Source organism: Ochotona curzoniae, unplaced genomic scaffold (assembly GCF_017591425.1).
Source record: "Ochotona curzoniae isolate NIBS_2020 unplaced genomic scaffold, NIBS_Ocur_1.0 contig_2404, whole genome shotgun sequence".
Taxonomy (NCBI): Eukaryota; Metazoa; Chordata; class Mammalia; order Lagomorpha; family Ochotonidae; genus Ochotona; species Ochotona curzoniae.
Genome location: NW_024465451.1, coordinates 6808332 through 6820325, shown reverse-complemented (window position 1 = coordinate 6820325; position 11994 = coordinate 6808332). Strand labels below are relative to the sequence as shown.

General features: G+C 54.0%; 1 protein-coding gene across 1 annotated transcript in view; it reads left to right on the top strand.

Moving 5' to 3' along the window:
• The window catches only part of GRIK3 (glutamate ionotropic receptor kainate type subunit 3), a 203585-nt gene that overhangs the window by 153989 nt on the left and 37602 nt on the right, over positions 1-11994 (top strand). Inside the window, exons 7-9 of the mRNA XM_040974418.1 lie at positions 181-324; positions 3944-4051; positions 6847-6960. Of these exons, the coding sequence (XP_040830352.1) occupies positions 181-324; positions 3944-4051; positions 6847-6960 (366 nt within the window). The remainder of the gene's footprint in view (positions 1-180; positions 325-3943; positions 4052-6846; positions 6961-11994) is intronic.

Sequence of the window (11994 nt, the reverse complement as noted above, 5' to 3'; positions counted from 1 at the left end):
CAGGGAGGCTGGGAAGAAGCAAGTGGGGTAAGGGCCTGGGGAAGACTGCAGAGGAAGGGGCTGGCCTACAGAGGGCACAGAGCAGTCACGTCACCCGACATCCTGTGGCGTTGGGGGGTCAAGGCCTCCGGCAGGAGGCTGGAAGTGCTGCTCTCAGACAGGCCTGGACCCTCTCCGCAGACGGATGCGGCCCTGCTGTATGATGCAGTCCACATCGTGTCCGTGTGCTACCAGCGGGCGCCCCAGATGACTGTGAACTCACTGCAGTGCCATCGGCACAAGGCCTGGCGCTTTGGCGGCCGCTTCATGAACTTTATCAAGGAGGTGAGTACCCCCCAGCTTACACCTGTCCCCAACACTCACCCAAGGGCCATCTTCCCAGGCTGCCTGTGCCTCCGTAGCCCAACTTTGGGTGTCTGCCAATCTGACTTGTAGCCCATGTAGACTGGGGCGCGCTCCCTCACATCTCTGAGCCTCTGTTTTGGGGGTTAAAAGGGGTCTGATGGGACAAGCATGACAGGTGACAGGGGGTTCAGTCCTTGGTGCATAGTCGTTGTCCTGGAGGCGGTCAGCCTTGCCAAGGGTACGCACATCCTTGAATGAGCCTGTTTCCCAATTGTGTATCCCAAGCAGGATACCTTGCTTAGCTTCAATTGCCTCAACTATAGAATGGGGTGTGCAGATGGTCCCCTGCATGGGGTATATGCAAAGCCCTCGGTGCAGTGAGGTGGCTTGGTGAGTAACCAGCAGCTCCACACACACTGCTTCCTGTCCTGGACCCACTGACCTTCTTCCTAGCCCGGGTTCCCCACGAGGGACCCAGGGTATGAGTGAAGTTCAGAGAAACCAGAGAATGTGACATCTTCCAGGCTGTCAAGAAGGTGACCCTGAAAACATCAGGCAATGACTACTGGTTGCAAAGGGGACCTCCCACCTGCCCCGGTGTTCATGTGGCTTCTGGGACTCTGACCGTGTTCTTCCCTTCATCTCTTTGGATGTTTGAGCCCCACCATTACGGGGGACCTCCCCCAGTCCCTACCGTAGAATGAGAAGCCACTTCCTCCCTGCCAAGGACTGACTGTCCACGTTGGGGTCCCTGGTCCTAGACACCTCTTCATGAAGCCCTTTTCTAGAGCATTCCTCTTCTGTACACTCTACAGCTGTTGGAGGCCGAGGTCCAGGGTGGCCACATGACTTGCCCAGGGTCCCCCAGCTGGTACCCTGCCCAAGCCCCTAACCCACACACTCTTGGTTCAGTCCATTTTCAAGTTGCCTGGCTCCCCAGCTGACTGCATGACAGTAAATCATTTTAAAGACTTGGCATTTCCGAGAGGAGCTGGAAAATACCAGGCCGGAGTTCAGTGCGTGTGAAGCATCTTTCATTTAGCGAGTCTTGAGCGGTGGCTGGAGGGGGCGGCTGGGCAGGGAAATGTCATGGGGAGGAGCTGCCCGTGGCTCCCTGCCCTGCCCCTGCCTGACCGCCCACAGATAGGCACACCTGCTGGCATTTAATCCCTGGACAGCTGACAAGGAGGAAGGCTTCCCTCCAGAGCTGGTTTGAAGACACCTGCTGTGATTTCCCTTGGGGGCCTGAGCGGAGGGGCTGGGGGCCATTGAGAAGGAGGAGGGCGGTGGAAGAGCTACAGAGCCAGCAAGGGGGAAGGGAAGCCTTGCTGCCAAGTCACAAGCAGTGACCTGCACCTCCTCAGATGGCATCCTTTAATGAATCTCTGCCTGGACCCCTGGGTCCCCAGCAGCCTGAGCTTTGTGTAATTTCCACCCGGTATCTCCACCCCAACCCCCAGCTTGGGTGCTGCAATTCCTGGGTTGCAGGCTGTTCAGCTCTGTCACTGCAGTGAAAATGTGTGCTGCTTTGCCAGTTTACAGAACCTTCATAGCTCAGTTCCTCTCAGAGCCTCCATGTCCACATCTGTAAAATGGGTGTGACAAGGATGTCTCTCCAAGCGGGGCTGGGATGCAAACTCAGCAAGCTCAGATGGGGAAGAGCAAATGCTCTCTGGGATCAGCTTTTGTGCAGAGCCTGCCCAGCCATCAGAGTCCTGGGCTGGAAGTAGCAAAGAAGGAGCATCACCTGTGGATCTTGGCCATGGCTGTGTGTGTGAGCATTATGGGAGGCGCTTACACGCATACCTCGGTGCCTATGAAGTGAGTGGCTACCTGTACCCTCCATGAAACTCTGAGGGGTGAGAGCATGTATGCCAGGCCCATGCCCCAACCTCTTCTGTCTGACAACTCTCCAGCTCCCTCCAGGATGCTGCCACCTACCCAAGATACCACTCCTGTCACCCATTTGCCCACTGCCCAATTATCCCAGCTACCTTACTGTATCCTGGAGATACCCACGTGCTTAGATTCCCAAGAGTTCTAGTTTGGAGCTATGAATAAACCTCCTGGGATCCATGAGCCCTGAACTTATGGTTGCACCTAGTTGAACTGAGTGTCTACCTGGTCACTGCCAGGGGCTGGGGACATTCAGGGGGAGAAAGGTGGGGCAGCCATGCTCAGAGTCTGCAAGGGAGCCCTGCCGCTGTGTGATTGGGAGCCTTGTGTGGCAAAACCAGGACACAGGGAACCAGTTGACCACTAACCCTCCCACTGCCTCGGGCCTTCTCTCTGGATGCCCTCTCTTCCCCAGCATTCTAACTGGCCTATTGCGGCTACATTGAGTTCCCAGTCGTGCCCCTCATCTTGACTCCAAGTTCACCTGTGCACCAGAAGTCTCAGACAAGTGAGATTTGTCTCCCCACACAAATTTGAGGATATTTAACTGTGCATGGGGCTGCCATGGGATGAGGGAAATGGCTCCAGGCTGAAGAATGGGGTTCTGGGACCCCACATTCTAGTTTGTGTGCTGGGTGACCCATGCCCTACCTGTGGAGCCAGTCTCCTCATGTGTGTAAAATGGGAATTGTGCCACTCACCAGGTCCACCTCCCCCAGCTGTTGCAGGCTGCAGGGCACAAACCAGGTGAATGTGCCCATTTGAGCACCTACTCGGGGTTCTCGGGAAGGATCCTGTGGGGAATAGAGTTGTCAGAGTTCCCCATGCACAGGGGCAGGGAGAAGAGAGTGTGCAGCTTTGTGGGCACCATGTGCAGTTCCACATCTGTAGCACAAATGTGGCCAAGATCATGCAAAACTGTGGCTGTGTGCTAGCAAGCTGGGCAGCGGCCAGCGGGGACCCAGCTCTAGTCAGCCGACCCTTGACCTGCAAGATAGAGCTTGTCCCACACCTCTGCCTGCTGCTCTGACAACTGACAAGGAGTAACAGCAATCACGTGTTCAGGGCTCCTGTTGCACAGGCAGAGTTCTTGGTGTTCCACGGAGGGCAGGTGGGTCCTGTTGTTTGGTCTAGTTGACAGCTGCAGACACCAAGGAAGAGCAGTGGAAACGTACCCACAGCCACACAGTTCTTTGTGATTAAGTCTAGCATTCAGGCCCCAGAGTTCTTAACCACAGTGCGAGGAGCTGGGGCTGGCATTGCCATTGGAGAGGGGAGACCTTCTTGAGCTCCCCTGCCTCTCTGGGGTTGAAACACAAGATCCGGCTTTTACTACCATGGTGGCTGGGCCCTGTGCCTTTTCTGACACCAGGTGGGTCTCGCCTACCCCTCTCCAGGGATCTGACATGAGCCCCACTTCCTTTCCCCGACTTCGAGGTGAGGGCTTGTTTGAGCGCATCCAAGATCAATGTTGTACACGAGAAGGTGCAAATGTAAAGCTGGCTAAAGAGCATAATAGAATTTATGGAAATCGCTGGCTCGCACCGCAGCCTGAGCAATGATGGAGGTGATTATTAATTAATCATGGTCTTGGGGGAACAGTATCAGTGTGAGGAGTAATTAAAATGAAGCATTGTACAGTTGTACCGAATGATGATTTATGAGCCCGAGGAATTACCAGTCTGCCCTCTCCCCTCGGCAGGCTCAATGGGAAGGCTTAACTGGACGGATTGTTTTCAACAAAACCAGTGGCTTGCGGACAGATTTTGACCTGGACATCATCAGCCTGAAGGAGGATGGCCTGGAGAAGGTGAGTGAGCTCAGAGAGAGAGGTCAGGCCGAGACAAAGGGGCAAGACCCAGGGCAGCTGCCTCCTGACACAGAGCCACGGGGGCACCCTTGGACCACCAGGGCCTGGGTAAGCTGGAAATTGCTGAAGCCAGTGGCCTGGCTACAGCAGACACGCCCACCATGGCTCTGTGCGCAAAGCTCTTTAGGGAAGCTCAAGCAGGGAGGTTTAATCCAAGGACCCACAGACTGGGTCCTTCTGACATGGGGCAGATGGGCAGACATGTCCTTGTGTATATAAGCTTTCTAACCACCAAGATGTGCCTGCCTGGGGAAGAGAGAGTTCACCATCCCTGGTTTTTAAGCCAAGATGGAGCAGGTGCTGATCTGGCAGATGGGAGGTGCTGGTTGCCCTTGAACGCAGGTCAAGTACAGGGGTTCTGAACTCCCCTACTGGCTCCCCAGATCCCTCTGCTTCCAGAGAGTCTGCACAAGAATGAACTGGCCTGGAACTGTTTGAACGAGGCCCTGGGAGGCTGTCAGCATCAGGCTGTGGGGCCAAGGAAAAGAATTTCCCTGGAGTCCACAACTCACGGCTCAGCCACATCCTGTCCCATTGGAGGCTGGGCCTTGAGAGCTGCTGGGCACCTCTCCGCCCTACAAGGGAGGATTATGAAATGCAGGGAGCAGAGAAAAGAGCGGAGGGGTCAACAGGTGACTAGCTGTTCCTGTCCTCCACTACCGGCCCTTCCACCTCCACTTTGAAACCCTCCAGCCATCCCGAGGGCACACACAAATGAAGCTTCTCCAAAACACAGCTCTGTCCTGCTCTGAAACTGCCAGTGGACCCTCCAGTGCCCAGTGGCTAAGCTTCAGCCCCCTCCTGGCCCTTTAAGGCTGTGAAACTTCCCAGCTGGCATCCGAGGTTCCACTGCTCCCTAAAAGAAGCCCATGGTTCTGCCATAGGCACAACCTGCACAGAGACCTGGCCCTGCTGGCTCGTTTGCCCCAATGGCCTCATTGCACCTGCGCCTCTAGCTCCTCCATTCCCTCCTGAGCCCCATCCCAACTGGCTCAGGGAGCATGGTGTGGGGGAGGTGTGGCCAGGGAAACTTCACCTCAACTCTCTCACTACTACTACCTGCCACAATAGCACCCATCCCTCAAGGTCAAGGCTACGGCCTCACCAAGGTAGTAAGTCTAATTCTGTCTATACCATATTAGTTCTCATCAAGACACCTAGTCAGTTCTGTTTCTGTGCTGCAGCAATGGAAAACAGCCCCTGTGCCCAGCAGTGAGCACCATACTCACTCAAGTAGCTGTTCATTCCTGTTCCCTCAGTTGCTCTTCTCTGGGGATAGCACAACATTCTTGGGAGACCTGTCAGGTAGCACACACACACCACCGCGCCCCATCCCTACACCTGTGGCAGGCATGCGCAATCAGTCATTAGCGCATTCGTTGCCTCTGAGCTCACCTCTAGCACCCTTCTCCCATCCTCCAGGCAGCTGGTACACTCTCCATCATCCCTGGACAAAGGTGGTGCCCATCAGCAGCTGCTGGTCACAGCCACCTGGAGAGCTTCTGTAGGCTGGGTCCTCCTTGGTCGCAGCTGATCTCAAATACTGCAGCAACGGGCGTCCACCAAAGCTTGCCATTCCAGCATGCCAAAGGCTTGCTGGAATGAGAGCCCCTGCCATGGAAACAACCTCTGGGCAGGTGTTTGTGGAATGCCTTCTGAGCTCAGCCTATTTAGGAGCTCCATCAAGGTTCTCTGCTGTGTCTTCTCCTTGTAGCCCTGGGTGGCCAATGTAGGCAGAGATCCTGTCCCAAGAGGATACTGGGCCCTCCAGCACCACTCTGCCTCTCCTATTCTTACTTGTATTTGCCAAGCAGAGGCACAGATAAGCTGAGGCACAGCCAATCCAGCCAGCTCTAGCCGGTGGCTTCAGGGGGATTAAGGCAGAATTACCCAAGCATAATTACACATCTCTCTGCTATCTGCTTTGCACAGATCTCTTAATGGGATGCTTGCACTCGGCCTCTCAGTTTAATTGATTAGGTTTCCTGAGTACTGCCTCTCCCCACCTCACAGGGCCAAGGACAGAGTGGGCATGCCTAAGTCTTTCTTGAGAGAGGGATTCTGAGACAAGGCAGAGTTAAACCGAGCTGGTTAAAAGGATGTTTACAAGAGACCCAGGGCTCTAGGACAATTTATAAACCTGACCTTTCTTTCCCTCCCTCCAACCTCAGGCCTGGCATCAGTAATGTCCCAGATGAGGAGAGAGCTTGTGCCCTCTTGGCCAGGATGTCTGCCAACTCTGACAGTAAAGCCGCAGAGCCGACTGACTCCAAACCCAGCCACATTACTGCCCCCAGTGGCCTTGTGCAACTCCCACACAGCTACGGGGAGCAGCCCCATGCCCAGCCTCCCCGCCTTAAGCACGGCTCTCAGTCCACAGGTGTCTAGAGGACAATCGGCCCACTTCCAGGACCTGTCCTGGGCTCTGGAAGGTGTCAGCATTGGGGCTGAGACCCAGTGAGTGAGCAGTGTGATCTGACCCTGACCCCAGACCTTCCCCTTGCAGCAGTGAGGAGTTCGCCAGCAAGGACAGGTGGCGAAACTCTGGAGATTGGGCACCTTAGGGGTTTCTTCCATGGAGGAGAGGGCAGCAGGGCTGTCAGAAAAGTAGCTCTCAACTTGGTAGCTGTGACAGCGGCGACTGATACTCAAGGTGAATGGGAACAAGTTGACAGCCTCTTTAATGGGAAGAATGGATGCAGTGAAATCTCAACATCCTGTTTCTGTCTTTCCAGGTTGGGGTGTGGAGTCCTGCCGATGGACTCAACATCACAGAGGTCGCCAAGGGCCGAGGCCCCAACGTCACTGACTCTCTGACAAACAGGTCGCTGATCGTCACCACGGTGCTGGTAAGAACCTGCAGCTGCCGTAGGAAGGACTGTCCCACTTAGGGGTGGAATGCTCATTTAGCTGTAAAGATCCTGTCTGTGCGAACCTCCTGGGAGGTTGCAGGGAGGTGATGATGGGGCACAGCAAGGTACAGTTGAACCACAGCAGGTGCGCTCATGGCTATGGGCTAAAGAAGCCTGCTGTTTATTCCTCTCCATGTCTCCTAGTCCCTGCCACTCCCCAAGTAGGAACTAAAATGGAGGTGAAGGAATGTGCACAAGGCTTCAGGGCTGCCTCTGCCACCTCACATCCTGCAGCAAAGACCTTTCCCACAGTCCTCCCTGCTGTGGCAGGTTCTGTATCTACAGCTGAGGATGCCCATGGGTAACAGGAACCTGCCTGCAAGACACAGCCTGCAGCGTCCAACCCTGAGAGCCATGCCCGCTGACCTGAACAGAACCATGGTCCAGCCTCATCCTTGTTTTCCCTGGACTGGACCACTTGCCAAGAAGTGGCTTTTTGGGTCTGCTCAGCTCTCTGCGCCTGGTAGTACGAGCCTGGGAAGGAGAGCAGACCCAGGGCACTGATCTCCTTTTAGTAACCTGCACTGCACCCACCTCCCATAGAAAGCCTCAGGGGTATGCAGAGGCTCAGGACCAACCTGAGCTTCATCACAGCCTCTTAGATTCTCACTGAAGACCCTGTGGGGACAGGGATGGTCCTGGCCAGCTTGTGATAAGGCAAGTCTGTGAGGACCACATATTGAGGTCCTTCCTTTACACAAAAGAAACTGCAGTGGGTTTGGGATTAGGTGGGGTCTCCAGAAACTGCAGATGGGGCACAACAAATGGGTGCTGTCCATGGTACACAGCTGAGGGGGGTCACTGCCACCTGCTTGCCCACCTAAAGTGACACAGCTGGACTCTGTTGGAGGGTCTTCTATCCTCTACTGAAGTGAGATTCACCAGGTCTAGGCTTGATAATTTGGCACAGGATACCATGACATAAGAAAGGATATAAAAGGGGAAACACATTCTTCCAAGAAACTCAGAGGGTGGCGGACTCAGGGTTGCTCACAGATCCAGGAAACCAAAGTCACCAGTGCTAGAAGGTTATCCCTGAGAGAACCCTTGTGAACAGTGACGGAAATCTGAGCTTGGTTCCCACCCAACTGCTGATGGAGCCGGAGAGGCACCAGAGATCCACACTCCCATCCCCTCCCTTGCCAGTGTCAACCCCATATCCTGCTAGCAGGAGAGCAAAGGGGAGCGGGCACTGATAGCCTGGAGGTTAGGACACGCAACTCCCATGTCAGAGTGCCTGCATTCCATTTCCAGTGTGCTATTCCCAGCAGCAGCTCGGACTCCAGTTTCCTACTGGTGCAGATCCTGGGAGGCGGTGTGGAGTTCTTAAGGAATTGAGTTCCTCTCATCCATATGCAAGTTCCAGATGGAACTCCTGGCTCTTGGCTTCAGCCTGGCCCAACCCCAACCATTTCAGGGGAAGTAAACCAGAGTGTGAGAGCTTTGTTTCTCTCTCTCTCTCTCTCTCTCTCTCTCTCTCTCTCTCTCTGCATCTTGAATTTAAAACAACAACAATGTTTAAGAGCAAAGCAATTGAGTGATACTGATGAGCAATTAAAGGAATATTGATGTGGATAAAAATAGACAAGATAAAAGGTGACTTAAAAGAGAACAAAATAGAAAGGTTAAAGGGAAAATGAAGATAAGGAATGAAATTAAAAGGGGAAAAATTAGAAAAGATGAAAAATTAAATAATTTACAGCTTCGACCAGACAAGGTAAGAAATGTTAAACCAAAATGTCAAAACGCGAAAGGATGAAAGTGTGACACAGCTAAAATATGAAAGGGTAAAAATAAAATAATAAAAAGGTGGTAAAAGATTAAACGCAGAGCTGCATAAAATGTGAGATATAAATAAAACACTTCTCAAGGTAAAATTAAGAAGTGGTTCAACTACTAGGATTTCAGAGGCCAGGAGAGGTGACGTCATGGGTCAGGACGCTTGCACAGAGGCAAGTCGAAGACAGTATACTCAAAGGATGCGAAGCGCAAGCACCTGGGAAGACGAGGTGAAGTTGCATTTCAATGACAGCCGCCTGCCCAACTTCAAGGGCATAAAACCCTTGTGCAGAGCCACGCGGGATTCTGCGCCAGCTCCGGCAGAATCTAGTCATATCCTCAGCTCTTGACCTGTGAGTTCTTGCAGCTTTTCCTGCTCCTCCCAGTTTCTTGCTGCACTCGGGCCCTCTCTGGGGAGTCCAGCCCCCCAGATCCAAGGGACTCCCAGGTGCCACAGGAAACAGGAAGGAGAGGCTCCTCCTGGACTGTTGCCTGCACACAGCTCCTTCTGTACCTGCTGGAAGAAGTGAGCCTAGCAACTCTTTGGGACATGCGGAGTGACAGGATACAGAAGCAAGATTGTGTGATGGTGGGGAGCACTAATTTTGGGAGGGGTCAAATCCTGGCTTTACGGTGAACTTGTGATATGACCTTGAAAAGTCACTTGCCCATGTGCAAAAGCTAAGCTGCTTATCGACATGCCTGCTTCTTCGAGGCGAGAGAATGGATGGTAAATAAACATGAAGGGCACAGAGTGATGAGTGATGGCTGTTAGGGTTAGTCTTTATCATCGAGCCCAAATCCAGTCTCCAGCAAGTTCAGATTCTGTGCCACATGCAGAGTGAGTGTCCTGGAGGAAACCTCTGCTTCCTTCCTCAGGCACAGCCCTCAACTTCACAGATGGGCCCTGGCCAGGCTCTCAGAGGTGACCTCTGGCACGGGGTGCCTCAACATGTTGGCTTTCCCTAGTCCCTCCAGACCCCACCACTTCCCTGTTGCCTGCCATAGTTCTGCTTCCCATGCAGCCTCTGAAGGCATTTAGGGCTCTCGACCTAAGACTGAAAACTCCAGATCCACCACACCTTGCCCCCTGTCTTAACCACAGTCTGAGCTCCTGGCTCTGATGTCACTGCCTTGCCTCTGACACGGCCACTGCCCCTAACCACAACCTGCAGAGTCACACCCCCGGCTGCTCTAGAGCGGCCCTTGAGTCTGCGCAGAGATCACGGGATGGAGCAGGTGGAAGCAGTGAACTCTGCTCCCCGCCATGGGCTAGTGGAAGAGGTCTCATCTGCCTTGGAGGCAGGGGATGGAGGGCATGACCTCTGAAGCGTTCCTGCTGATGACAGGGGCAGTGAGTGACACATGGCTTTTACGAGGGACCCCCCAAAATTCTCTGTGTCTGTCTCCACTTGTCCTCAGAGTTTTCTAGAAAAGAAACATGCTCCCTTGTGAGGACTGTCCTGGGGCTACCCAGAAACCTAGAGCCACTGTCTGCACTCGGTATGATCCATGTGTCCCACAGCTCTGGGGAGGCCCTCGGGTGTGGGCTCTTGAGGACAGCCTGCATATCCCAGGAAGTGGCCCAGCCTGGCCCAGGTCTAGCCACTCAGGCCAAAAATCCTGCCCCATGCTTGGCAGCTGAAGGAAGGGCCAGCAGCTCCTGCTGAGAGCACAGGCCCTTGCCTGTCTGGGAGTGTGTTGTCAGGGCAACAGCGCTTTGAGTGACAGGTGGGTACTGAAGTAGCAGTAAAGGAACATCAAACTGCTTCGCCCCTGGAGAACTGGGCCTGGAGCTGAGACCCATGGTGAGAAGGGATTCACCTGCTCTCTCTTTTCCTTGGGATCTGAATGTGACAGAAAGCGGCAGCTATGTGGGGGCTGCCCCCAAACCCACCTCCCCTTCAACCTAAACCCGGGGCTTAGGTGCTAAGGGTGCTTTGCCCTGAACAGGCATGTGATCAGAGGCCCAACACCGCCCACCGTGGCCCCCCAGAGCCGCAGCCCATCTGCCTTCCCTGTTCCTGCATTGGCCACAATGGCAGCAGGAGCCTGGGAGCCTGCCCTCCCCCCAGCCTCTCCAGGCCCAGCCTCAGCCTCTGTTCTGGTTCTGCTCTTCCATAAGCTCATGAAAGATTCATCTACCCAAACCTCAGCTCACACACCGAGAAAACACGCCCGCCCCGCTCCTGGGGGCCCTGCTTTTGAAGGTTCAGGGTTCTTTTGGCTGCTGATGTGAGCGGCGTTGTTGGCATGTGGGGGTGTGGGAGCAGCTACGCACAGGTGTCTGGCTATGCACTGACAATGGGTATGTTCATGCTGTGTGCACAACGTGACCCACACAGACACAGTCGGCAGGCAGGCTAGATGCTTAGCAAGAGAGGAGAGGAAGCCATGGCCAGGATGGGACTGGGAGGACCATCCCAGATCACACTGTTCCAGGGCCCTCCTGAAGAGAAGGGGGACTGGATCCCCAACATTCTGACCTAGTCCTAACTGGGGCTCAAGGCCTTAGGGGTCAAGTCTTTGCCCTCCATGTCTGAGCAGGGCCAGGCAGATAGAACATCTGAGAGGTGCCAATGGTGCTGTGCGTACATGTCCAGGCACATATGGGTGGGGCTGGATGCTGACTCAGAAAAGGGGCTTGGGACCACAGCTGGGCCCTGGATCCTTCTGCCAGTTGAGGATACCCCACAACAACCCCTCTTCTGACTCCCCGGGTCCTGCCGCTAGGAGAAGCTTAGCACCCTGCCTTGGCTTTCACACTGCCGGTCTAAGTGATCCTAGTGAAGCTAGGCCCAGAACCTGGGCAACAGTGAGTGAGAAAAGGTTATTTTTCTAGACCCCTGTTTTCTGTGACTTGTTGAAGAGAAATATTACCCCTGCTCCCATGACTCCTCTCCCAGAGCAATAGGAGAGCGTGAAGTTATGAAATTGAGGGCACCTTCACTGAGCAATCGATTAGCAGCCGAGAGAGCTTGTGAATTGGCTGTCTGGACATTTCCAGTAATAAATTGTGAAATAGTCCATGAATAAGTAGTTGGCGGAGTTCAGAATTACCCCCTAGGAAATGTTGCAGGTCTGGAGACACATTACTAAGGCGAGCACCGTTTTAATGCTCTGGGCTTTGGCTGTTAAATATGTATGCCATCCGCAAAGCACTTCCTGAAATTAATGGCATTTTACAGCTGC